The 27,945-nt window shown below is 41.2% G+C and overlaps 1 protein-coding gene and 1 long non-coding RNA gene across 3 annotated transcripts in view; one reads left to right on the forward strand and one right to left on the reverse strand.

The window, feature by feature from the left end:
* Window positions 1–12,226, reverse strand: part of CMTM8 (CKLF like MARVEL transmembrane domain containing 8) — a 53,222-nt gene extending 40,996 nt beyond the window's left edge. The window contains exon 1 of the mRNA XM_048838684.2: window positions 11,870–12,226. Coding sequence (XP_048694641.2) covers window positions 11,870–12,034 — 165 coding nt within the window. The 5' untranslated portion in view covers window positions 12,035–12,226. The remainder of the gene's footprint in view (window positions 1–11,869) is intronic.
* A 30-nt stretch (window positions 12,227–12,256) lies between these two features.
* Window positions 12,257–27,758, forward strand: LOC125631657 (uncharacterized). Of its 2 annotated transcripts, XR_012667188.1 has the most exons (4): window positions 12,257–12,714; window positions 21,917–22,062; window positions 22,806–22,929; window positions 26,941–27,758. It is a non-coding gene; the product is annotated as an uncharacterized LOC125631657 (long non-coding RNA). The 2 variants fall into 2 exon arrangements; XR_007355002.2 differs by lacking the exon at window positions 21,917–22,062.
* Window positions 27,759–27,945: the final 187 nt, after the last annotated feature.

Genomic DNA, 27,945 nt, shown 5'->3' on the forward strand with positions numbered 1-27,945 from the left:
AACGGTTCATTAAAAAAAAAAAGTATAGATACCCTCTGCTTTGAATTAACATAGATGAATTACCAATTTGACTTAAAAAGTTGTTTTATTATTCCAGTCTCATGACAACTATAGATTTTTGTGTGTTCATGTAGCATGCTTAATACTAGATTTTGCACAGTCTTTTAAAAGGTTAACTTTTTGCCATAAAATAAGACCTAACACAAAGAGGTATCTGTTTTACAAATTTACTGTTTCAGATGTATACATTCACATTGTACATTAACTCCCCAAGCATCAGTTAGCAGGACTTAAATAGATAAAAATACATAAAGGGACTTTCCATTCTCTATTATCTCCTCATGTATAAATTAAACTGGATCATCTCCTCCCACTCATCACCCTCTCGAGTCAAACCCTGTCAATGCAAGAATCAATCCCAAACACAAAGGTCAGCTTTACTGGAATTGGTGTGGTTTGTGTAACTACAGTATTTATTTTTAAAAGGAGTATTTCCCACTTGGAAACTTTACGGGAATATAGAAACAGTCACAGCATATACCAGAACAAAAAAAAATATATATATATACACTCTGTCTAGCCTGGTATTCTGTCCCTGACAATGGCCAGTTCCCCTTACATTAGAGGAAGATGTACAACACCTATTATGCGCTTACTTGTACTGTAATATACTTCAATACAATCCCATAGGGTAGAAGAGATATTTTTCTTGAAGGTCAATTGGTGGTCAGTTTATTCACTGACACAAAAGGATTGACAATGTTTGTAATTCAAAACCCAACATTTTAAAAATACCAGACTCTCTTGCTTCAGCAATGGTAGATAATCACTCTTCTACACCTGCACCTAATGAATGCACTATACACCCAGATACATAAAATGTTTGGAATTCCATCAAAGAACCTGCTGGTGATTAAGATGGCTATGAACTTTTTTGCCTTTTTCCACAGGAGTTCTTTAATAGCATAAATCCCTTGCAGTTTCGAGATTAAATAAGGTGCCATTGTAATAAAACTACAGTTCCTGGCTGACTTCACTCCCAGCTAGCGGCAGATTTTACAAAATGAGCCTATCCTGTCTGCCAAATGCATAAGACAGACTCATAAAAGTCTAGGACTGGAAGGGACCTCATGATCATATAATTAAAAATTGCATCATAATATACATGTACAAGGGGGCTGAACAAAGGTTGTACAAGAAACCTTAATTCTGGCATCTCCTTACTTTTGAATCTTTGACTTTCTAACTTTAATAATTTCTTTAAACATAGTTGCATGTATAATATATGTATATGATCTTGATGCAAGTGATTAAATTACTTGTAGTAACATGCATTATGCTTACATGATCTTTAAACATTAGACCAACTGCAGATCTAGATGTACTGTATTCAGTAAAATATTTTAAAAAACATCAGTATTTTTTTGTTTAACAGTTGGATTCCGAGCACACACAGGACAATAGTGCATTTGTTTTTACGTTCTATTTCTACAGCCCTGGTCATGGGCATCCAAGCGTGAATTCACCCTCACCTCACCTGACCCTTGCTAGAGTCTGTGCTACCACGGTCCTCACCAGTCAGACAGTAACTCAGAAGTCCAAGACTGATCAAACAGTATCATGGGGTTTTACCAACTCCTTAATTCCTGAATGCAACATTTTGTCCAGTCAGATCTCCTCTACTCTTTCCCATACTCAAGTCACAGCTACTCTACAGCATGACACACACAGCTCAGAGCTTGCACTTTACTGTTTGCAGCACTGCAATCTTGGGAATGTCACTCACAGTAGAGAAGAAAATAAATATAAAGGGGATTCGTTATTGAAATTTCTGTACAACACATGCACACATACATTACACACCTGTGTATTCTCTGGCTGCCTAGCTCCCTGACTAAACAAACATATAAACACAGTCTGTGCTGCATAGTGTCACCAGGAGTCTCCTTAAATCCTGGCCTGGACAAAGCAGTCATGGAAAGGGATGTTGACTAAACAAGGTAAGTCTTGTGTTCAGGCATTTGGTATGAAGCGGAGGTCCTTGATAAGGGTCCTTTTAAATTGAGCGTGTCAAGTCATCAGCTAAAACACAAACAGCCCCAGTTATGGCTGTAGATGTTATTCTCCCCAAATAGACATTTCACTCCCAATAGTTCTATAGGATTTATATATACTGTATTTGACTGGCATGTGTAAATGGATTGTTAATCTAGTCCCCTGATGTCATTGTTAGTTTTAATAATACCAAGTTAACTGGATCTCTTAGACTTAAACTATGAAAGTGAAAGGGACTAACACCAATCCCTCTTAGGACCTGATCCAACTCCTGTTGAAAGCAGTGACCTAATTCTCCTATCACTCTGTGTAAACCAGGAGTTGCTCCCCTGAAATTGCATCACTTACACCTGTGTCACTCCATTAAGTGATAGAAGAATCACTTCTATGACTCAAACAGGAATTGGCTCCTACCTTTACTGAACAGTGCTGCTCCTTAGAATATGTGATAGGTTATACAATTTATTTGTTGTTTGACCCTAGGAAAGAGGGCTTGGTGCTCCTTCAGAGGCACAATTTCTACTGCTTTATTGGAATTACAATAGGAATGAGTGTGGGAGAATCACATTGCAACGCTTTGTCCCCTATATTTCTTATACTTTTGGATAAAGCTAAAAGAAAAAACAAAAAAAACAAAAACAGCCTGGTACCTGAATTTATGGCAGGGTTACTCCCAGCAGAGAACAACATGCTGAATAAGAATGCATGCCCACCAGCAGAGGAAGACATGCCAAGGGACAGATAAGGATAATGCTTGGTACCTTTTCAGTTCTGAAGATCTCAGAATTCCTGTGAGTAATGTGTGTTTGTTTTGAAACTTTAATCTTTAAGAAGAATCCCCTATACCAATAGTGAGAGCTCTTGCAAGTGCTGCTTTTAACTCAACCTTTTGCTATCCACTTTGCATGTGAGTGGTGTGTGTGAATTATGACTTCAGTAGTGAAGGAGAATTCCCACAATTGCAGGGCAGGAAGGGACGTTCACCAGCAGTGCAACGCACCTGTGTGTTGGGGTCAAAGAGTTGTCTTGTGGTTAATACACAAGGCTAGGAGTCATAGGATGTGGGTTCCACTCCCAGCTTTGCCAGAGTTACATGTGATCTGAAGCAAGCAATTTAACCTGTCTGTGCCTCAGTTTCCCCAGGTGTGAAGTAGGGTAATGATGCTTCCCTATTTCACAAGGTGCTGTAAGGCTAATTCATTCATGTGCGTAAAACATTTGGAGATTTTTAATTTGGGGATGGGGGAAGAAGGAAAAATTTACAGTGATAAAGGGGAAAGGCAGTGATGGGGGGGCATGGAAGAGGAAGCACCAATAGGAAGGGAAGTCCAGGACTTTGTACTATTGTCTTAGCCCTATATTTACATAATAGCAGGGTAAGGAATCTGCATCCCTTGTGTTGTAATTTTACCAATACTGCTACCCAGTCTCTTCACTAGCAGCCTAGTTTCAGTGGTGGATTTTAAAAAAGCTCAACTCCTCCAGAAAAGCCTTCACACCACCCAGCAACAGAGCACTCCTCAACAGCCTCCGACGTCACCCTCCTCACATATAATTAAAAATTTTATTAAGATGATGTTTAAAAAAAGTGAACGGTACAGAGTTTAAGTAGAAGTTTCTGGTTATCAGGGAACAACATACAGATCATCAAGGGGTGTGAAGTTCGGTTTAAGATTGGATGGCATAAGGAATATCCCCGATTGGGGGTAAAAGGTTGATGGGTCAAAGTACAGACACTGAAATATGAGGGTATATTGCTCATATAATGGCTATGTTCAGGTGTGGAGTATAATGAGTGGATACGATGATGAGGATGGACTGATCCTCATTTGGTGAGATTTAATGTTCAGTGAGTTTATGGTTCCAGTTCATATGGTCCAATGGAAAAAAGTCTCTCGGTCCCTTTCTCGTAGTCAATGCACAATGTCACTCCAACTCACCCCTCCTGGTACTGTCAGTGGCCAGTGATGTGTTTGGTGTAGATGTCCCTGGACTATCGGATGGTGTCTTGTACACCCAGCCACTGCACCATCCTTGAACTAGGGATGCAGGGGACTGGATCTACTCCACAGGAATTGCTGAGAGCCTGGGAGGGCTATAAATTACTTCTTCCCTAGCAGAGTACCACACTGGTATCAGCACTCCAGAAATGAACAAGAGTCCAGCTGTCTCCTGTATACCATAGAGCCTTCTTTTATAGCTCACTCAGAAGCCCCAAAGACCCCTAATCCAGCTCTGTACTTTAATTAGAATTAAAGCATTCAAAGATTACTGCAGAGGTTTTACTGCTCATCTCTAGAATAAATGCCAGCAAGAACCATTTCAAAACTGACACTAAGAGGCATAGGAATTTTGATTAGACTCACTACCCATCCAATGACTGCATTTATGTTTATGAATATTTTTAAATGCATTTTTCTCATGACAAAGTAATAGCACAGGAGACAAATTCTTCCTTAAATGTTGAGGTATTGGGAATTTCTCACATTCCTAAACTTTTGTAAAGTGTCTCCATTCATTTCAAGTTCTGTTATCTAACACGCCTCCTGTCAATCCCACTTTTGTTTCTGTTCATGCTTGGGGCACATTCCACACATCACCTTTCAAACTTTGTTTTCTTGTATTTCATCCACATAGTCCTCTTGTTCCAAGGAAATACACTGGTCTAGTCCAGGAAGCTATAGACCTTTCAGGAAATGGAGCTTTAAACAATTATGTGATCCCAAAGGAAGATGGAAACTATATGTATATATCTGCTGAAGCAGAGGTGGTTAGTGGGGTGATAGAATAACAGTCTAAAATGCAGTGAGGTCTGAAACCTGACTTCAGTGGGAGTTTTGCCTGATTAAGGAGTGCAGGACTGGGCCTAGAATTCATGCCATGCATTTTCACATTCAGTGTGTATAAAAAGAATCTCTGAAGTTATTGACTGCTGCAGAGGTAATTTGTTACACCCAGTAATAAGTGATTAATTTTAAGCATATGCATAAGTCCATCCCTATTCAGCAAAGCACTTGCTTAATTTTAAGAATGTGCTTGAGTTTCATTGAGTTCACCCAAGCAGATGCACCCAGTTACTGGGGGGAAGTATTGAGAGTCCTGCCATTCCAGAAGCTGGAGGGCGGGATTCCTGCTACTCCTGGGAGAAAGGAGGGAGGCTCATGCTGCTGTCTTTGCCTCTCTGAAGGGGCATTCCAAAGTTGTGCAGATAGGGCCATTGGCTTAATCAAGCCCTGATAATTCATTTATGTGATGTGCAAAGCATAGGGCCAATGAGGAGATGCTGCATTCAATAAAATGGAGTAAAACTTTTGTTTTACACTTGCCCAAGTAAAGGCCCTCACTGAGTTGTTCCTGTCCATAGCTCTTATTATTTTATTTATTTCATCCCTCCTAGTACTAGCTAATTCACCAGAACAGTGCTAGAATTTGGTAAGGCAGTGTGCCTTTTAGGATGAATTCTATTAAACTGAAGAGATGTTTCAGGGATGCGTGTTATAAAAATGCTTTCCCACAACTCTGGATCTTTTTGTTCTAGTACTGCGGTGAGCCTCCAGTTTTAATCAAGAGAACCAAGTACATGTGATACCAACTTAATCTGAGACTCACTATATTATCAGAAGGAGAGATGATTCATTGGGAATCTTTCTGGATTATACCCCAGAGTCAGACATCTTAAATTTGGACAGGGTAAAAAAAAATACCTAGTGACTTAATGACAAAACCATGATGTATTGCCCAGAAATGCAATCTAGAAACAAAATCCTGTATAGCTGCAGAACTGCAAGAATGATCACGTTAATGAAAAACCCAGAATAAGGATGTCGATTCATAAGAACTACATAACCCTGAAGAGTGTCGGAGTGATATATAGGTGAAAAACTGAACGATCAGCCTGGTCACAGCTAAAAAGAATGCCAACCCATTGATCCACTTGCAGTAGCACAGCAGTCTTCTAAATACTTTAAGCTGTACTTGTTTAAAATAAATATCCAGCACAAAGACTAAATGCATTAACACAATTTTTTTAAAAGAATACTGTAGCCAGCAACATGTTTCTGAGCAGCAACAACTTGGAGGAATCACTGTCATTATTCAAAGTAAATATTTGTATAACTATATGCTTAGCAACCAGAAAATTCTCCACTCCTGCAAAATGTTCCATAAGAGTTGGCTTGAAAAGCTGATTTAATACTCTGAGGGGGCACTTCTAGTCATTGTTTCACAGATCCATAAAATTCCTGAGAAGACAAACATGTCTTTCTAAGCCATCATCTCATCTTTTCAGAGGATATTTCTGTTCTGGACAACTCTGGAAGTTGTTATTCTTGCTTCTTTGAAAATGCAACATGACACCTTGGAGGGGTTATACTAAAGGAATATCTGTCACTACCTTTTACTAGGGTACGGCTTCACTGCAGAGTGAGTCTGGGTAATCGGCAGCTGAGTTTGAGCACTAGGTATAGCTTATCTTGGGTCTGAGTACCTGTGCGAAAAAGCCACACTGAAGTTACTCTTGTCTTCGCTGTCTGTAGCCATCTGTGTGTGTTGCTAGACTTCCAGAGGGGGTGCTATCCCACAGTTCTTTGTTCTCCAATAAGCCAAGCTGCTCTATGATTCTTTCCCAGTGAATTGTGGGAGAACCCATCTGTTCTGGCCACAAATGAGAGAACTGTGGGAAGGCACTTGTCAGGGTTCCCTCCCCACTCTGAACTCTAGGGTACAGATGTGGGGACCCGCATGAAATACCCCCTAAGCTTATTTCTACCAGTTTAGGTTAAAAACTTCCCCAAGGCACAAATCCTTCCTTGTCCTTGGTTGAGTATTGCTGCCACCACCAAGTGAGTTAGACAAAGATTCAGGAAAAGGACCACTTGGAATTCCTGTTTCCCCTAAATATTCCCCCAAGTCCCTTTACCCCCTTTCCTGGGGAGGCTTGAGAATAATCTACCAACCAGATAGGTAAACAAGGTGAGCACAGACCAGACCCTTGGGTTTTTAGGACACTAAAAACCAAACTGTATTATAAAGAAAAAAAGTAAAAGAAGCACCTCTGTAAAATCAAGATGGAAGCTAATTTTACAAGGTAATAAGACTTAAAACACAGAGGTTTGCCCCCAGGCAAAACTTCAAAGTTACAAAAAAACCAGAGATAAACCTCTCTTAGCACAGGGAAAATTCACAAGCTAAAACAAAAAAGATAATCTAACGCATTTTGTTGCTATTACTTACTATTTCTGTAAGTTTAGATTTATCATTCAGTAGGAGCTGGATTACTTGCTTGGTCTCTCTCTTTGTCTCCGGAGGGAACACACACAGAGCACAAAAACAAAGCCTCCCGCCCCAGATTTGAAAGTATCTTCTTTCACTGTTGGTCCTTCTGGTCAGGTGACAATTAGGTTAATTGAACGGATTAACCCCTTACAGGCAAGGGGATTCTGTACCTCTGGCCAAGAGGGATTTTATATTACTGAATACATAAAGGTTGTTACCCTTCCCTTTATATTTATGGCCGCACTGGAGAACTTTCATCACTGGAGGGATTTAGCCTGTGTCCAGGTTATCTGAGCTTTAGCTTATACCCTAGCAGTGCCAGCGAGCCAAGGTTTAAAGCACCACTAAACTGAGAGGAGAGGGTTGTGTGTGTGAATGGGAGGCAGAGGTTAGGGGCAATACCTAACGAACCACGTGACCTAACTCTGCAGTGAAGACATATTCCTAACTAGTACAATTTTGATATATTGTCAAGCGCGTATCCATTCTGTTTGCTAGTTGAACCTGTGGAATTCTTCCTTTACCTCACACCAGGTAAGAGATCTGTATTTTTAGAACTAGAAGTCATTAATGGTATTCTCACCATTACGCATATGTGGTTGACTGATAAATTATGCAGCAACACAGTAATAAACAGAACTTTTAGAATTCCTGATTAGGGGATTTGGATTAGTTTTAAAGTTGACTTTCAGTGAGTTTGGTACGTAGGATGAGCAGGACAGGTAGAAGCTGACCGGTGATTTGGTGCCATTTTTGATATATGGATCCTGTATAAAAATAGTCATGCCCAGGCACAATGCCTTGGGAGGCATTTCTTCTTGGGAGGAGGGGAAAGAAGAGCAGGGTTTGACCAAAATCTGGGGACAGTACTTATTTTTCACACTAAGCTCTATTTTGGTTTCAATGTCACAATCCCTATTTCAACTGGATGTCTTCTGTAAAGTTAGGGGGGAAAGCAAAAGCAAATCTAGAAGAACCTCTATTTCAGTAGCTTTGACATAATTGGTGGAGTTAAGAACCAGCAGTACTAGCTGGTACAACTCAGAACTCATCTGTAATGGTCTTTAAGTACTATTTTTCAGGCTGATGCATAATTTCTTACTGCAGCACACATGACCACAATCTTAGACCCCGATGCAGAACAGCACTTAAGCACATACCAAACATTGTTTTAAAGTTTCATATGAAGAAAATTAGACCTGATAAGAGTGGCACTAAAATAATTTTGAAATTCTTTTCCAAAGGTCATAAATTGCTAAATTTAATGTAAGGACAAAACAGGTATCTCTAGACTCTATTTAGACAGAAAGACTATGGAAACCATTCTCAGTCTGTAAGGCTAGCAAAGACTAAGAAGCACACTCCCATCCAGAAGTCTACACAAGAGCTTGTATGTGTGGAGTGTTCAAGCAGCTAAATTGAACTATAATCTCAGTCTCAAATGGAATTCACGCCATTGTACCTATGCTAGAGACACTTCATACAGTACTTCCATGGGTTCTGTATCACACATTACGAAGGTTCCAATTAACCTATTCAGATTTCTCTTATCAGAGAAAGCGAGAGTGGTCTTGAGAACCTTGTTGCAATAAGGAGTGGAAAGGCAATAAGAAGTGGAAGAAGGAATGTGGCATTTCTTTTGAATACAATTACAGTGACTATAGCTTGATTTTTTTTTTAAATTGCCCTAATGTTGATACTGGAATGTTCCCAATATTTCAAAACTTGAATTTGTTTACATTTCAGGTACCTAAGCACTCCGGATTGCTTGACAATATCTAATAATTACAGGTCCAAGCAAGTATTTTGGTTAGTAGTAGAAGTTACTACCTAGTATGAGGAAGTAGTAGAAAGTATCTTGTAACATGATTCTTCTTTGGCTGTTTCTGCCAGAGGTCCACTAAGGATCCATACAGCACATAAGCCTGGAGTTCCATTTGGCTGGTTTGCTTTAATGATAATGGATAAGGTAATTACTCCACTGCTGGGTCAGCCTTTTGAAAGTTTATAATAGTTACATTCTCAGCCCTTGAAAGTGGATGTGGTCAAATAAGTGACCTTTCCACAAACCATCAAAGCAAAACAGTCAAGCAGAAACTTACATGGTGGATTGAAATGCTTAAAAAAATGTTTAAGATCTCTAATCATTAATTGAATTGATTTAAAAAAATTAAAAATTAATTTAACAGAGAGGAAGTGTGTCTAATCGTTCAGTGCACAGGACCAACAACTAGGAACTCCCACATTCTAATCCCTGCCCTACCATCAATTTATTACTTGGCCTTAAGCAAGCAACAATCTCATTTTGACTGGCAGCTTGTATAGTAATTTACATCTGTGCAAAGTAACAACAAAAGACTAAATCTGTTATCATTTTTGGCTGAGCTTGCAAGATGTATCCTGCACTTGATGGTGTTCCTGTTTGGACATTTGATATTTAGATATAATGTGATAACTTGTGAACACTGCATCCAATCAATTCCAAAAGTTCAGGGAATGTTTGAGGCAAGTTCTTGACACCCTGAATGACTTATCTCCCAGAAAACAGAGAAATAATGGTGGGAGAATAGGAGCATACGCAGAACCCTTGGCATGGGTTATAATAGGGGAGAACAGGTGACCCTGGTAAAGGGGAAAATGGGGGTATGGGAGGGGAAAGCAGAATGGGGCAGAAGTGGAGGCATAAACAGCACTGGCATCGAGGAGAGAGTGGGAGACTGGCATCAAGCAGAATAGGGGACACACAGGGCCTTGGCAAGGTGTGAAATGGAGGTCCCTGGTAAAAGAGTGAAGGGGGCAGAATGGGAGTGTGAACAGAGCCTCTGGGGGGCAGGGCAGAGGAGAGTGGGGTGCACACAGAACTCCTGCCATGGGGGCAGGATAGGAGACCTTTGACTGGGAAAATGAGGAACAATCAATCCTGGCATGGGGGGAAATGGGGGTGGGGGCGCACACAGAGCCCCTGACATGAAGTGGGGGTATAGAGGTTTCCAGGGAGTCTCTGAAATTGAGGGGGATGGGAGAGTGGCATGCAGGAGCCTGGGGCAGAGGCAAATGAAGGAATATAAGGAATCGCGAGTGTGTGCAACGAGCTTGATCTACAGAAGCAACAAAGCATTAAACCCCCAGTAGAACAACTCTGCACAGGGGCAACTGCCTATACAAAGTGCAATGAAATGATTAATCAGTCCCTTATCCACCTGTAAAATAGGGATGATGTGTTACTTAGTTTCTTATAAGGGTGTTGTGAGAGTTAATTTATTAATATTACCAATGCAGCGTATAAACACGTAAAACAAAATATTTGAAAATCTGATCCTGATCGGCCAAGACGGTTTTTCCCCTGCAAGAGTTGTTGACATTACAAACGCTAAAACAGACAAAAGAACACATCCCCTACTCTGTGTAGATGTTTATGTCATCATCAAGTTTTATGGGTCTTTACAAGACAAGAACTTGACATTTATCATTTAAAACTGCATTTACTTTGTTATCTAAATCAAGTGCTCTGTTACTGATGAGATTTCAAACAGAATATTACAAGCATTGTACTCTAGAAGCACCCAAACCACTGGCCTGCCGGAGTTTTGATTGTAGTGCAGGAAATATTGCAGTTGTTGCAGACAATGAACTTGGGGGAAATGTTAGGTGGAGGCTAAAGCCATATAAAATGATCCTAAAGAGTAGATTTTGGGGACCAACCTCTCAACAGTCCCATGGTCTGTCTGTAAAATGTGTAATTTAACAAACCCTGATAGAATAGAAAATTTATTGTTTCTTGATTACTCATTTAGACCTCACCAGCTGATCTATGTGGATAGACCTACATGGGGGGGGGGGGGCATAGTTGTCTGCACCTATGGATCTGTTTGCAGGGTCAGACACTAAAACATTAAAGTTCTTCTTTGGGGATTATTCAATTTTAAAGCTGGATGGAAACTGATTTACAACCTCTGATGCTGACACCACCATGATGTTACATTTCAGTAAGATACCCACAAGAGATTCTAATATAATAAATAGAATTAAAATATAGTTAATTGCAAATATGACTCAGCATTTACAAGTCTTCAATGCAGGACATTTTAAAACATTTGGCATTACACTGAATGTCCTGCAAGGATCTCCACCCAGGCAGCTCACTACTTTGGAAGGCTGAGCTAAAGGTGCATGGGGTGGATTGGAGCCACTCCGGAGTCACTCCACACCGGAGCTCACAACGCAGCCCAGAGCGACCTGCTACTTAACGAAATCATCAGCTCACATGTAACCCGTTACTCTGGCAACTGCGTTTCTCCCCAACAGGCAGCGGGCTCGCGAGGGGCTTTACCATTAAAAGCAAAGTCACCGCAAAGGCAGGTCCTTGTGCAAAGCCCCCGTCCCCAGGCTGCTGGAGAGAAGCCACAAAGCGTGGGAGGGAGAGGCTAGAAGTGTCCGGGAATCCTGCCCGGCTGAGAGAGACTGGGAGCCGCAGTCAGCCCCGGCGGCTCTCCCTCCCCACAAGCCAAGGGGACGCGGCGGCGGCGGGCGGGTTACTCACGATCTCGGCCAGCATGAGGATGCCGGGCGCGGTTCGCAGGAACTCCCTGTCGTAGGCGAGGGTGCTGGCGCCGGCCGGGGAGAAGCTGGCGGTGAAGGAGCTGCTGGTGGTGGTGGTGGTGGTGACCGTCTGGGCGCCAGGGCGCGGCTGAGGCGGTTGCTCCATCTTCAGCCGCCGGGACCCGGGCTGGGCTGGGCAGCCTCCCCCACGGCGCGGTGCGAGCCCGGGGTGCGCAGGGCTCAGCCCGGCCTCTGGCCACGCTCAATGGGCGCCGGGAGCGGGGCGGCGGCACGTGAGCGCAGAGCGAGCGCGGCTTTGTGCGGCTGCCAGCCCGGCGCGGCCCCTTGCCGCGGGGCACCGCGCCGCGGCCCCCTGCCGAGCGGGGCGGGGCAAGACCGGGCGCCGGGCGCCGGGCGGGACAGAGGGGAGACGCGAGCGGGCCGTGCCGAAGGGGCGAGGCAGCCCGCTGGCCCGGGGAGGAGGTGGGACCCCCCTGACTGCCCCACGGACTGTTCACTTCAGGGCTTATAACTTGGGGGGGGGGGAGATTCCGGCCCCATTGAGGACAATGGCAAACCGCCCCCTCCTCTCACGAGGGCAGGAGCTCAGCCCCGCCCGGGATGAAGTCGGCTGTGTGCTGAGGCCACGGAAACGCGCTCGCTGCCTTCGCTTGTGTAAACCCATGTTTTGGGGCGGGGTTCAGCCTGCTCCCTACGGCAACGGGAAGCGTGCGTCTCTTCCCTCCCGCGGAGACCCCCTTCCGGCGCCTGAGCTGCAAGCACGCTTGGCTGGGCTCTCCCCGCGCGGGGGTCAGGCCCGGGTCAGTGGACACCACACTATGGCAGGTGAGCCCCTCACAGCCGCAGGTAGCCACGTCTGCCAAAGCACGCGCGGGGGGCGCTTTGGAGAGAAGCATTTAATCCCCGTCGTAGCTGCTGCTGCCGCCAGGTGCGAGCAAGAAAATAGAAAGTGGGGTGTGTGACAGGTTGGACGCCCCCCCCTCCCCCTTTCCAGGGTGCCACCTGAGCTGCGGGGATCCTACTGAGCCCTCCTGTCGCACCAGCCTGGGTCCCGTCCCCCCCCCCCCCACTCTGTGCTACTGTGGCAGGCTCTCAAGCCCCTTTCCAGGACACACACAGGTAGGGGGCACACCCAGCTATAGAATCACACAGAGTCTACAACTGTGGTGGGCAACCTGCAGGCCACATGCGGCCAGTCAGGATAATCTGCTGCCGGGCCATGAGACAGTTTGTTTACATTGACTGTCCACAGGCGCAGCTCCCAGTGGCCGTGGTTCACCGTTCCTGGCCAATGGGAGCTGCGGGAAGCAATACAGGCTGCAGGGACGTGCTGGCCACTGCTTGCTGCAGCTCCCATTGGCCGGGAACGGCGAACCGCAGCCACTGGGAGTTGCGGGCACCCATGCCTGTGGATGGTCAGTGTAAACAAACTGTCTCATGGCCTGCCAGTGGATTAGCCCACCACTGGTCTACATTCAGCTCTCTGTGGGAGGACTCAGCTAGGGGGTTGCCCAGGACTCCTGTGAAAACACCCTCTAGAGAGGTTTCAGAGTAACAGCCGTGTTAGTCTGTATTCGCAAAAAGAAAAGGAGTACTTGTGGCACCTTAGAGACTAACCAATTTATTTGAGCATAAGCTTTCATGATCTTATTTATGCTCACGAAAGCTTATGCTCAAATAAATTGGTTAGTCTCTAAGGTGCCACAAGTACTCCTTTTCTTTTTACCCTCTAGAGAGTAAACCCAAAATTACACTGTCTTGCATTGTATGGAGATCTAGTGTGAACTAATTAAAATCACCCCCCTCTCTCACAAAACTGGGTGACTAAATTTCATCTGCCATTTTGTTGCCCAATGTTGATAAATGCAAAGTAATGCACATTGGAAAATATAATCCTAACTATACATATACAATGATGGGGTCTAAATTAGCTGTTACCACTCAAGAAAGAGATCTTGGAGTCATTGTGGATAGTTCTCTGAAATCATCCACTCAATGTGCAGCGGCAGTCAAAAAAACAAACAGAATGTTGGGAATCATCAAGAAAGGGATCGATAATAAGACAGAAAATATCATATTGCCTCTATATAAATCCATGGTATGCCCCCATCTTGAGTACTGTGTGCAGATATGGTCGCCCCATCTCCAAAAAGATATATTGGAATTGGAAAAGGTTCAGAAAAGGGCAACAAAAATTATTAGGGGTATAGAACGGCTTCCATATGAGGAGAGATTAATAAGACTGGGACTTTTCAGCTTGGAAAAGGGGGGTATGATAGAGCTCTATAAAATCATGAGTGGCATAGAGAAAGTAAATAAGGAAGTGTTATTTACTCCTCATAATACAAGAATAAGCGGCCACCATATGAAATTAATAGGTAGCAGGTTTAAAACAAACACAAGGAAGTATTTTTTCATGCAACGTACTGTCAACCTCTGGAACTCCTTGCCAGAGGGTGTTATGAAGGCCAATATTATAACGGGGTTCAAAAGGCAGCTAGATAGATTCATGGAAGAAAGGTCCATCAATGGCTATTAGCCACGCTTGGCAGGAATGGTGTCCCTAGCCTGTTTGCCAGAAGCTGGGATTGGGTGACAGGGCATGGATCACTTGATGATTACCTGTTCTGTTCATTCCCTTTGGGGCACCTGCCATTGGTCACTGTCAGACGACAGGATGCTGGGCTTGATGGACCTTTGGTCTGACCCAGTATGGCTGTTCTTATGTTCTTAAGATATACACAGCTTTTTGCCTCCCCATCCCCAGTTATGAATTGCACAAACTGGGTTTTGGAATAAATATGAAACAAGTTTATTAACTACAATAAATTTTAAGTGATTATAAGGGATAGCAAACAGTACAAAGCAGATTACTGAGCAAATAAAACAAAACACTTAATAAGCTTAATACACTAAGGAATACTGGCTACAAATAATAATTTCTCACCCTAAATGTTGTTTCAAGCAGGTTGCAGAGTTTCTTGAAGGTAAACTGCACTGCTTGCAGCTTAAATCTTCAGGGATTCCTTTTACAGGCTGTCCTTCTGACCTGGATGCAGCCCCTCCCTCCCCAGCTCAGTTTCTTTGTTTCTTCAGGTGTTTTCAGCAGTCTTCCTTCTTGGGCAGTGGAGAAGAGCCCTGATTACCTCGCTTCCCAGCCTTAAATAGGATTTATATATGGCGGGAATCTTTTCTTTCCTAGCCCACCCCCTTCCAGTGGAAAAATATGAGCTCAAGATGGGACCGTGTACCAGGTGACATGATCACATGACCTTGTAGTGTCAAAGCAGCATCCCAGGAAGCTTCTCAGGAAGGTGGAAGATTAGTATCTTCAAAGTTCTATTGTCCTTTTTAATGGCCCATCCAGGCTGATTGCCTACTGTCTGGTGGGCGTTTTTCTAGGTACACACACAGTTGTAATTGTTACATAGTCAATATTCCTAATTTCAGATACAGAAATGATACATGCATATGAATTAGATAATCACATTCAGTAAACCATAACCTTTCCAATGATATCTCACATGACCCACCTTGCATAAAACATAACATAGTTATACCATATTCATATCATAACAATATTTTTATGAAGAATATGGGGTGCAGCATCACAGGGTGTGGGAAAGGAAGTATGTGTAGAAGATTTCAGACCTCATGAGGGGTGATATTGGGATTTATCTGGATCTTCAAAACAATCAAGGGACACCTGCTTGCTCCCCCATATAGAAGATTCTGACGGGTTTTCAAGGGTGTATCTACAAAACCTATAAAAGTCAGACATCGAAAGTTATTGGAGATGGAAAATGTTAGGTCATTATGAGTCTATCTTCATGACAATACAGGACTGTTCCCTGCCATTCATTGTCTAGTGCTTGTCCAGTCTCGTTTTATGCCCCAATAATAATAATAAATAAAATAATAATAATCATAAGAAGAAATAAAAATCCAAGTCACTTAAGAGCTTCCTAAATACACCGTCCTATTCAGAAAAAGAATCAGCAGACATGTGTTACATAAGAACGGCCATACTGGGTCAGACCAAAGGTCCATCCAGCCCAGTATCCTGTCTTCCAACAGTGGCCAATCCCAGGTGCCCCAAAGGGAATGAACAGAACAGGTAATCATAAAGTGATCCATCCCCTGTTGCCCATGCCCAGCTTCTGGCAAACAGAGGCTAAGGACACCGTCACTGTCCATCCTGGCTAATAGCCATTGATGGACCTATCCTCCATGAACTTATCTAGTTCTTTTTTGAACCCTGTTATAATCTTGGCCTTCACAGTATCCTCTGGCAAAGAGTTCCACAGACTGACTGTGTGTTGTGTGGGAAAAAAAACTTCCTTTTGTTTGTTTTTAACCTGCTACCTATTAATTTCATGTGGAGACCCCTAGTCCTTGTGTTATGAGATGGAGTAAATAACACTTCCTTATTATTCCATGTTATTTTATTTCCATTTTCAGGGATTCTCCAGTCATAGAAACATGTATAAATGGCAATTGCATTTAAAGGTTAAACACCCCCAGAAGTGTCTAACCCCCCATTCTGCACACACCCAAATTTAAAAATTAATGTTAACACCTTCCAAAAATGTAAAATGTTCTCCATAGAGCTGGTTGCCATTTTCCTTCCACTGTTTACGGATGCTGTCCTACTAACTCATGAGAAAGCCAGTGGTCTGATTTTTCAGTATCATCTTTCAGTGAAGGGTTGAATTGAAAGGGGGGAAAAAGGTGATGGTACTAGTCTAAGCTTCGCCCACAATATCAGTTCTGCCCATGTGAGCAGAGCAGATGGTGGTGGTCGCAGTAAGTTGGGTTGATGTTTAAAATAGCATTGTGTGCTACCATATGAGTTCCTCTGGGCTCCTGGAGCTTGGCTCCCCCTCCTGCAGGCTTCAATATGCCCATTGGCTTTGCTTGGTTCCTTTCTGATTGGAGGGGGAAAAAAGTGGTGGCAACTACCAAATGCCATCCTTTGTGGCAGTCAAAATGAGATGTCGCTCATAGTGTATTGTGCAGATCTGTGATTCCTCCTCCTTTGTTACTGGAGCAATGAAATAGTTAGCACTGTTGGCATTTATATGATCATTTGGGGCATCTGACAATATTTAACAGAGATGAACAGGGCAGTGCACACCTCTCACAGCTACTGTTGCAGGCTCTCTGCAGATTCATCTGTACCTCTTTATTGCTTACATTCCATTCCCCCTTTTAATTTTTTTTAATGAAAGGTGAGATTTTTGGAGAAAAAGACAGCAACTTCAGGCAAGTGTTGGTCTGCCTTATTGTGTACCAGCCCAGTCTGAGGCCTGCTTTCAGCCAGCTTGCAAATAAAAAAAAGGGCTTTAGCTGATGGGCACTGTAACTGCTACCCAGGAGCTCTTCCTTCACAACAACACTGAAGCTGTTCTAAGATCACACTGTTGTTGTTAGTAAGGCGCCACCATAACAATGCTAACTTTCCATCCTAGAGGAATGAGTCTTTCCTTTTCAGAGCTCCCAGCCCACCAGATCTGGAAGTACAAAAACCCAACAAACAAACAACACCATGTAAGATGAAAAACTCATGCCTACAGCAGTCCTATGAACAAGACAAATTACAAATACACGTCCAATTCTTCACATGACTTTCCCTTCTTGAGAAACTGATTGTTTTCATTTAGGATTCCATTGCAGAAGAACCTGATTTGGTGGACTCAGTTTTGATACCGCTAAGTTTTAGATGCCACAGAAATGGATACTACCAAATTAGGAGAGCTGCTTTGTTCTCTATCCTTTAGTTTTCACATCAGGGGACACAATTTTTCTCCATTTCATGCATCACAGCAGCAAATCCCACTGTGTTCTCAGTTTTGATGTCTATCATCCAAGCATCTCCAGGGTGCTCTGCATTTTTTACAAATAGGCAATTTTAATTATATCAAAGCAATTAGCCCATCAGGGGATAAGTTTCCTACACTTGGTATATAATTTTATCTGTGAGACTCTAATTCAACAGGAACTAGATGGCTATATCCCCATGCCACATTTTGAAACTCTCCCACTGGGTGTCAGCCTGACATCCTTAACTAGCAAGATTTCCTCCAGCAAACATATATTCTAAAAATCAGTTCCAATAAAAGGACAAACACATCTAGGAAACAATTTTCACCACTTATTTTGGCAGTTCACTGCTTATTTTGGCAGTGTGATAATTTCTTAGTCCCCTGTGACTCTTGTTTTTCTTTTGCATCCCTTGCAGTGAAGAGCAAAACAGAAAAGCACTCAGAAATCATCTAAGCTGGGCTATATTTTCTTACATGGAGATAGGATCAGAAACAAAATAATTGAATGCTGCAGCTTGTCCCAAAGACAAGCTATACATCTCATGGCATGGAAAAACCTCAGACTTCTGTTCATAGGCATGTCCCTGCATGCCTTGCTGAGTCACAAGGTGTATCTGCCTAGCGGATGGTCCTTAATGGGCCATCAAGCAGGCTAGGCAGAGCTGACACCAACTTGTCTGGGGTGTCACCCAGAAGCAGCATAAGTTTGAAATAGAGACAGTATAGAGCCAATATTCATAACTTTAACTACAAAAATGATACACACATATAGACAGCATAATCATAACCATAAAACAATAACCTCTCCATAGACCCCTTGCACAACAACCTTTATACAATATTTGCTGCAAATATATAACAGTGGTCGCAACAGTGATCTATACAGTTGCAGATTGTGTCAATAACATCACAGAGGGCACTTCCTTGAGAATGTCCTGCAAGTAGGTTCCTCCCATTTAAACTAGAAGAGGACTGTTAGATCCTGTGCCTCAAATGCTGAGGTGTAGCCTGGAGAAGTGTGCCAGTTTCTCAGGTACTCAGGTGGAATATGCTTCCGGAGGCACTGTGGGGCAACAGTTCAGTTGAAATTTTATGAATTAATTTTTTGTTGGGAAATGGTCTTTTTTTCACAAAGAAATTGTTGGCGGTGTCAAAATGTTCCATTTTGTACAAAAATTTGGTGACATTTTCAATAAAAAAAGGTTTGAATAATGTTATTGAAATGGTCATTGACATTTTTCATTGACCAAAATGTGGTTTTCATTAAACAAAAATTTTCAATAATTTTTTTGGGGGGAAACATGGTAATTTTTTTTTATTTTCACAAAAATCACCCAGTGGCTTTCTACTAAAGAAGTAGACCAGCTGCTGAAAACAGATTGGTGAGGATGGGTTTAATGAGGTTGGCAGCCAGAGGGCTAGCAGAGATCTAAGAAAATGGAGAGAGCTTATGTTGAAGGAAGGAGCTATATTTATAATGGAGCATAGCCAAGTCACTGTTGTAAGGAGTGTAGATGGGGGTGAGGTGGTGCTCAGGATGAATATACTCATTGTACATCAGTGGAATTTACTGAGGATGAGATATTTGTCTGAAGAGTTAAACCACACTCTTAAAAGTATGTAATATAAATTAATTTTCACTTTTTCTTCATGTGATGTATAATCTGTAAAGCATGGAGGTCCATCAACAAACACATTGAATAAATAATTAACAACATACTTTGCTCTTCAGCCATCTGCCTGACTGTATTAAAGTTCAACCAGAATAGGACAATCTGTTACATCAGGAAAAACTGATTTCTACTAATATCAACCAGAAATACTTGATTTGTGCTTTGGTAGTTATCTAACAATTTATGCTATAAACAAGTCCAATGATTCTTTGGGGAAAATGACACTGGTTTGTGTAGTATGAACGGATGTTTATCATGCAAAGTCAAGATAAAAAAAACCCCAAATCTTAAATTACAGATTTCATCATCAGAAAAATTGAATGTTTGCTCCAACAGAGAAGATGCTGTGGATGGGAAGTCTACATTTGCAGAACTGACTATTAATTTTGGGTGCCCAACTTGAGAGCCTTTAGAAGAAGGGCCTCATTTTCAGTTGCATGAGTACTCTCTATCTTCTGAAAATCAGTTTCCTTCAAAGCATTTCAGATAGGTCACCCTCAAATTAAGGTGCCTAAAATCACTAGTCAATTGAAATTTTAGTCTGAGAGACCACGGATGACAGCGAATGTTAATGAGGTTTGATTGTCAGCCTTGCAAATTACTACTCTCTTGCTGGAAAAACAAAATATAACTGAATATTATAATGTTTCTGGCTCCTCTTGCAACTAATTACTTCTAGAATGAAAGATAAGCTTCTTTCTTTACAAGGAGGATCCTTGAATTACATGGACAGAGGCCATGCAGATTCAGGGAGACATTGCAAATTATAATAAACACACAGTCCTTTTAAAAACATATACCCTCTACATAGAGCGTATGCACCTCCATATAGAGAAAGAAGGCTCCTGTGTTGAACAGCAATATTCTGAATTTCCTGAATCATCTAATCCTATTACTATGAAATTAAGTGAAACCTTTTCGCAAGAAAAACTGTGCTAAGAAAGACAAATCATTAGCCTCACAAGTTATTTATTACACTATGCATGTTAGTCTTTCACCAGCTATTCTCCCTAGTTTATAAATCTAAATCCCCATACTTCATATATGTACAATTAGTTAAATGTGTGTTCAGGTGTTTTACATAGCATACATCTGACAGGCTCTTCTGATATCTTAGATACAATTCTGAGGGAAAGCTTCTCATCACTACTCTGGAGTATTTATATTTAGGCCTGATCCTGCAAAGACCTTTGTATGTGCTTAAATGTTTGCACTGCAGATAGCGCCATTGCAGTTAAGAAAACCACTCGCAGTGAGTGAAGTTAAGCACATGTATAATTCTTTGCAGGATTGGAGCCTTAGACCGAAACACTTTTGAGGCAGGGACCATTTTTTGTCTCGTGTGCACAATGCCAGCCACAGTGGGGCACCAGTCTCTGACTGGCTCTCCGGGCATTAATTCAATACAAATAAATGATGATAATAACCAGTAAAGATAGCTTCATACCAGGCATTTTTACTGAATACATGCATATGTATTTTCACTGAATGTACGTGTGATTATGTATTTTATACAAACATAGCATGTAATATTTACTCAGTAACTGAGTCCAACTCAAGCAGCTGGAGGAAAATACCACCTTCAATAGCTACCAATAGAATATTTCTTTCTTGATAAAGAGTGAGAGACAAAAACAGTTGAGCTGCCCCTCCTGTGATCTCATTACAGCAGCAAAAATATTGCTGTTGGATGAAGTTCATAGTCATCTTAACATTTTCCAGATTCAGTCAATGAAGAGTTTCAGTTGTGAGACTGACCGTGACATATATATGTGATATTCAATTCCTGGTATTGCTCATTTGGACTATTTCAACTGATGTCCATAAGTGTTCATAGACTGAGCAATTAACTACAACTACTGGCAATGTAGCATGTTATAAGTCTACGTCCTTCTTTGTTATTCTGGAGGAATGGGATACCCACGCCAGGAGGAAAATGGTATAAATGATTTCCAAGAAGTTGAGAAAGAGGAACTAGGGCAGAAATTAAGATTAATTCTTCACCCCTTTAAATATATATATTTTAGTCAAAATGGTAGCAGCTGGACTCACTGCTGTAAAGTCATTTAAAGACTGCTAGTAGCAGCAGCCATACTGCCAGTGCTGTGGTTGATATGAAGACAGCTAATGTATCTGCTACATTATTGAAAAGAAGTTTAAGAGGTGATTTGATGATGGTCTGCAAGTACCTACACAGCGAGAAGATATCTGGTACCAAAGAGCTCTTTAATTTAGCAGTTGAAGACATAAGATCCAGTGGCCAGAAGTTGAAATTAGACAAATTTAGACTGGAAACCAGGCACATATTTTATCCCTGAGGATAATTAAACATTAGAACAACTTACCAAGGGACATGGGGGATTCTCCATCAACTGAAATCTGTAAATCAAGATTATATGTCCATTTTAAAAATATGATATTAATCACACAAATTATGGGGGGTGAAATTGGAATTAAGGATGAAATTCTATTGTCTGTATAGGTTATCATAATGTCCCTTCTTGGTTTAAAGTCTATGAATCTTGACAGAATGACAGTTGGGTAAATTCAAGAGGCTCAAGAGGAATTGCAAGAGTGGGGAATCTGTGGAGACAATTTTATGAGGGAGAACCATCCTCTGCATTGTGTTGCCCCTGGCTGCCTTCCATCTTGGAAGCACAAAGAAATTATAAAAAGTATGTGAGATTTTTTTCCCTGTCAGTTCTTGAAAAGGTTTTTATGTACCTGCAACCCCTTCCATCTCTCTCTTGCAATTTAACAAATAGCTCATATTTCTGTGAAAGCTATTCCTTACACAGCAATTTTTCTTTAGCATAACTTTATGGCTTGCTAACTGGCCCTTTAAGTTTTTTCATCCCCCAGAAAAATAGTATACCTTTTCTCCTTTTGGGGACTGAGCTTTCCTTGTAAATCAGGATCCAAATACCACCTTTGCTAAATGTTAACACTGAGTAATGATATCTGTTTGCACAGCACTTGTCAGAATATGATCAATAACATTTAATATGTATGAATAAAATAAAACCAAATTAAAATAACACAACACATAGGCCATCTAAAGCTCTGATAACTAACCCAGTGGATGAGGAACATGGAAATAGTATATTCAAATGGTAAACGGATATGACCTTGCAAACAGATCAGTACAAGAATAATTCCATACACACAAAGAACAACATGACCGTATGATTTGTATTCATAAGACATTTTTGCACTTGAAAGAATGCATTAAATAAATGGGCCAAATGCATCCCTAGTTTAAGTATACATTTAACTCAAGTTTGATCAACAGCAGGGCATAAAAGTGTACTCTGATGCTTTAAAATATATAAAAAACTGATTATGTTCTTAAATTGTTTAACATTGCAAACATATATTAAAAAGCAACCTGAAAAGTTTTTGCTATCTGCCAATAAAGACTCCAGTCCTGCAAGATCAAGTGACACCTGAAGTGGTTCAAGAGGCTGAATTCTGCACCCTGATTTAAGTGTCTCATCAACTCTTGCAGGGAAAGCATGGAAACCTGAATTTGAGTCTTACAGGTAAATACAGGAGGAAATTATTTTAAAATATATAATTCATAGCTGTATATTTAAATATTTTTAGGTGTACCCAGGTATTCTGTGATTCAGTCTCCTAGCTCCATTAGGCTCCTCTGAAAATCCCAGACTTACACTGTATTGTTTGGATGTTTTAAGCCTTAAAATGTAAAACAAGAAATGGAGTACTGATAGCAAATCAATTTATGCACTGTAGGTTGTGTTTGTTGGGAATAGGAGTTTACTCAGTACAAAGACTGTCCCATTAATGACTTGTCTGACATTGGACAGATACCAACGTTAACTTTGCACAGTCAACTCATCTATCAACCCAGCTGACAATATATTGAGTTACATTATAAAAAGGTTTCCATGTTAATTTAATAAGAGTGGGAAAACAGATTGGGTGCATGTGTATCTCAAGAGAAGTGTAGGCTATTAACAGGATTAGCCAGGACTTCAAAGGAGCAATGTAAATTTACATCAGCTGAGGATCTGATTCTAAGTATAAAAGGGAAAATTCCACCCTGACTATAATGTCTGACTTAGATACATACATAAATTCTAAGGCCAGAAGGGACCATTTTCCAGCAGTGGTTACACCAGTGCCAAATACAGAGGTAAAATAATCTCTCTACTCTTCCAGGGCCAGATTCCCCTTTTTATACATCCCAGGATCGCATTTGCTGTTTTGGTCACAGAGTCACGGTGGGAGTTCATGTTCAGCTTATTATCCACCATCAACCTCAAATCTTTTTCAGTCACTGCTTCCCAGAATAGAGTCCCCCACCCTGCAAGTATGGCTTACATTCTTTGTTCCCAGATGTATACATTTAGCAGTATTAAAATACATATTGTTTGCTTGCACCCAGCTTACTGACTTGCTAGATGTGATTTTAAAAAAAAAATCAATACAAAATGTTTTTTAAAGGTTATCTATTCGAGCTGGGTGAACAATTCACAAATATAGTCAATGAATAACTTATGTGGTGAATTTTACTGTACTTCTCTGAATTCAAGATTAAACAAATAATGTTTTGTTGTTCACCTACTTCAGAAGCATTCAGTCAGACAGTCGGACTCTGAACTTTCATTCTGTGGCCAGATGCAGGTCATCCACCAAACTACTATTCTTTTCTTATTATATTATACTATTTCTATTTTGGTGAAGTAGTAATCAGGAAGATCCTATTTCTCTGTTCATTATTCACATAGCATGAAGTAATAGGAGAAAAATCAAAATTAGAAAGAATAATTCAACAGTAGACAAATGCTTCTTTAATTAGGCCTTAAATTAGGTCTTGTATGCAAGTAACCTCCCAACCCAGAAGCCTGTTTTGGCAGTTTCTGCCTGTGTATGCAGGAATATATTGAGAGGATTATGAAGCAATATGCTAATGGGCAGGGTGAAGCAGTTTATATATTTTTTTTAATCAGTGCTAATGTTACAAGAAAAAACACACACTTTAATAAAGGATCCTCATGCATAACAACAGAAAGAGTCAGGATGTTTTAAGATAATCTTGTTCGAATGTCTTATCAGAAGGTGAAATATATTTAAATAAATTCTCTATAGGTTAAAACCTCCAGGAAGAAGAATGGGACAAATTTAAAGCAACAGAACCATACATGAATGAGCCAGGAAGAGGAAGGGATATGCAGAGATCCTGTGCAGGCCCTTGTGCCATGGAACTACGTTCTTCAGCATTTCTCCCCACAGGAGCACAGAATGGGAGGCTATGGGTGTGCTGGATGGGCACAGGAAGTAAAGGTGTTGCAGAGGGGAAAGCTGCAGCAGATATAGGAAGAGAACAGCAGGCCAGTGGGCTATAGCAACAGCAGTCCAGCTACTCAGATTCTTCACCACCAGCTTCTGAGTTTTGGGATGGAGGGAGAGTGGAGGATTCTATCCCCCAAACCATCACTCTGAACTATCTCCTGTGTACACCTGGCCAGCACAGGGGGATTAGGATTTCACTCTACCTCAGCAGTAAATTTCAGTTGGATGAGAACAGTATTAAGAAAACAAACTGTGCCAGAAAAAGCCATGAACTCATTATAATGAACTAACAATTCTGAACTGAAGCAGGCACAATAAACCCTCTGTTAGTTCATAAATAGCAAAACAAAAAAGAAATCTTAATGAAACACTTGAAGCTCAGCTGTTTCGTGGTATCTGCCTGCAGTATTTCAAAACATTTTTACTAATCACCTCAAACCCCACAATTAAGACTATAATGCTTTTTCAATTTAAAACTAATCTCACCAAAATTCTCTCTTTATCTTAACAAAGAATTGTGACTGGTTAGTGAAAACAGGAATCCTGTATTTAAAAGAGATAAATCAAGGGCTATCATTGTACTTTCAAGCCTAAAGTGTTAAACTTGAAAATTAAATATTTTTGCTGTTAAAGTGAATCATAGACTCATAAGACTGGAAGGGACCTCCAGAGGTCATCTAGGCCAGTCCCCTGCACTCATGGCAGGACTAAGTATTATCTAGACTATCCCTGACAGGTGTTTGTCTAACCTGCTCTTAAAAATCTCCAATTATGGAGATTCCACAACAACCCTAGGCAATTTATTCCAGTGCTTAATCACCCTGACAGCTAGGAATTTTTTCCTAATGTCCTACCTAAACCTCCCTTGCTGCAATTTAAGCCCATTGCTTCTTGTCCTATCCTTAGAGGTTCAGAAGAACAATTTCCACCCCCCTTCCTTCTAACAGTTTTTCAAGTACATAAAAGGTTGTTATGTCCCCCCTCAGTCTTCTCTTTTCCAGACTCAATCTTCCCTCATAGGTCATGTTTTCTAGACCTTTAACCATTTTTGTTGCTCTTCTCTGGACTTTCTCCAGTTTGTCCATATCTTTCCTGAAATGCGGCACCCAGAATTGGACACAATACTCCAGTAGAGGCCTAATCAGTGTGGAGTAGAACAGAAGAATTACTTCTCGTGTCTTGCTTACAACACTCTTGCTAATAACAGTATGTGTGTATAGAGCATTCTCCCATCAACTTATTATGTCTTCACCAGACTGGCTAAATCAATGCCTGCTGCATCAATCGCAGTAGCACCAATTTAGCCCATAGTGAAGACAAGCCCAAAGGAGCCAGAAATACATCAGGGAATCTGTCCCTTTTGTAAACATTCTTACCATCCAACCTTGACCAGTGGCAACAACAGCAGGAGCATCAGTGTAGATTAGGCACTAGTGGCCACTAGCATTCTAATCACCAGGTCAGATACACTGGTTTAAGTAGGTATGATTGCTGGTACACTAGGCCTCCCATTGGTGGAATAGCAACAGTGGAAAATTTTAGGGAAAAGGGCTAGCATAGACAGAGGGTGTTAGGGATGAGTTTTGTCCGCCAAATCACAAACACGGCGTCCTAGCTTTGACTTGAGGTCCTACCAGTAACTGACCAGATCCAACACTGGTTAGCTTTGAGCTGACAAAATCACAGTCTAATGAAGTATAGCTATAGCCAGTACATCTTACTAATATTTATCACTTGTTAACAGCAGTGTGCATGAGACAGAAAAATGCATCTTCATCCCAGGGAGTTTACAATTTTCTATGACTACCCTGTCTGGATTTGTATGCACATATTTTATTGGACTGTGACACAAAGGAAAAAAATAATCCAAAGAGTTCTGATCTCACTACATTTTTGTCTATAAAGTGTTCATGAATCCTCTCACATGCATAAATGAATGTTAACTCCACCTCCTTTGTATCTTTACCTTTGTTGGGGTAGAGCTTTGAAGAATACATATCCAGGCTAGGCTGTTATTGCAAGACAGCACATGGCACATGATCACAAACCAAAAAGAGCTAGATTCAGCCACTTTTTTGTCTACACATTTTTGTATATGTTCTTTTACTCACTTAGATTCTCTTACCGCTCCCCACTATATTCAGCAATATACTGAATTTTTTCCCCCACCCTAAAATAAATGATGTTAGTACGTGTGAAAAATGTCAGAAGTTAAAAGTCCTGTTTACTTACAGGTCAGATACAACCTGGGCAAAAGCAGTTCAACCTTCTCCACGCTGATTTGCCAACATCTCTCAAACCTTAACATACAGAGATTGCCTCTAGGGATGAGAAACACATCACCGCAGGAACTCTCTGTTACTACGTGGTTGTGCAGGGCCAAGTACAATGGGGCTCTGATACTGGGGGGAGAAAAAGGAAGATGTAGATGGAAGAAGGATGCAAATCAACAGTGGGAATTCAAATTTCAGATGATCTTAGATTCTACATTGTTACCGTGCCTACCAGATGAATTAGAGACAACGTAAGAAGCCAAATGGAGATATTGATGTGCCTACCTTTTTTTTTAGTTGTACAGATTTAGACACTGGCAGTAAACCAGCTGCTACTCTATGGAAGGCCACAGCCTGGAGAAAAGTTCAGGCTGAAGAAACTCAACACAGAAAAAGACCAACACAGTAAAGCAAAGATTAATCGAGTTTATTGCTACCACAATCAAGCTTGAGGGTGCTGAGAAAAACAACGCGCAAAGCAGAAGAGAGTCATTATTAAAGCTGCAAAACAGAGGTGGGGCCCAGTTTTAAAATGTGGACATCCTTGTCTCTCTTTTGGACAGGAAATCCAAATGCAAATACATGTGATATACCTAAGTATCAATGAGAACATCCAAATATAGGGTTTACTAAAGTACCCCATATTTGAAAATTGGGCCTGCATTCGAAGACAAGATGGATCCAAAGATGGCTCCATTTATATGCATACTCTGAACTCAGTCTGTTGGAATACTTCCAATTGTGTACTATGAGATTTAAAAATAAAATGTAATAGTAAATATCGCTTAATCTTTCTTTGTAAAAGAATGGGGCTCTAACATAGGAAGTAAATTGCTCAGTGAGGAAATGAACAGGTTGCACTGGGAAACAAGGTGTTAAGAAGGACTGAGCTATGATATGAGGACTTACATATTTAGAGTCTGTACTTTATTGTTTCCCCAGTGCCTTATAAATATTATTGAATGC

This window comes from Caretta caretta, chromosome 2 (genome assembly GCF_965140235.1).
Source record: "Caretta caretta isolate rCarCar2 chromosome 2, rCarCar1.hap1, whole genome shotgun sequence".
In the NCBI taxonomy this organism is placed as follows: Eukaryota; Metazoa; Chordata; order Testudines; family Cheloniidae; genus Caretta; species Caretta caretta.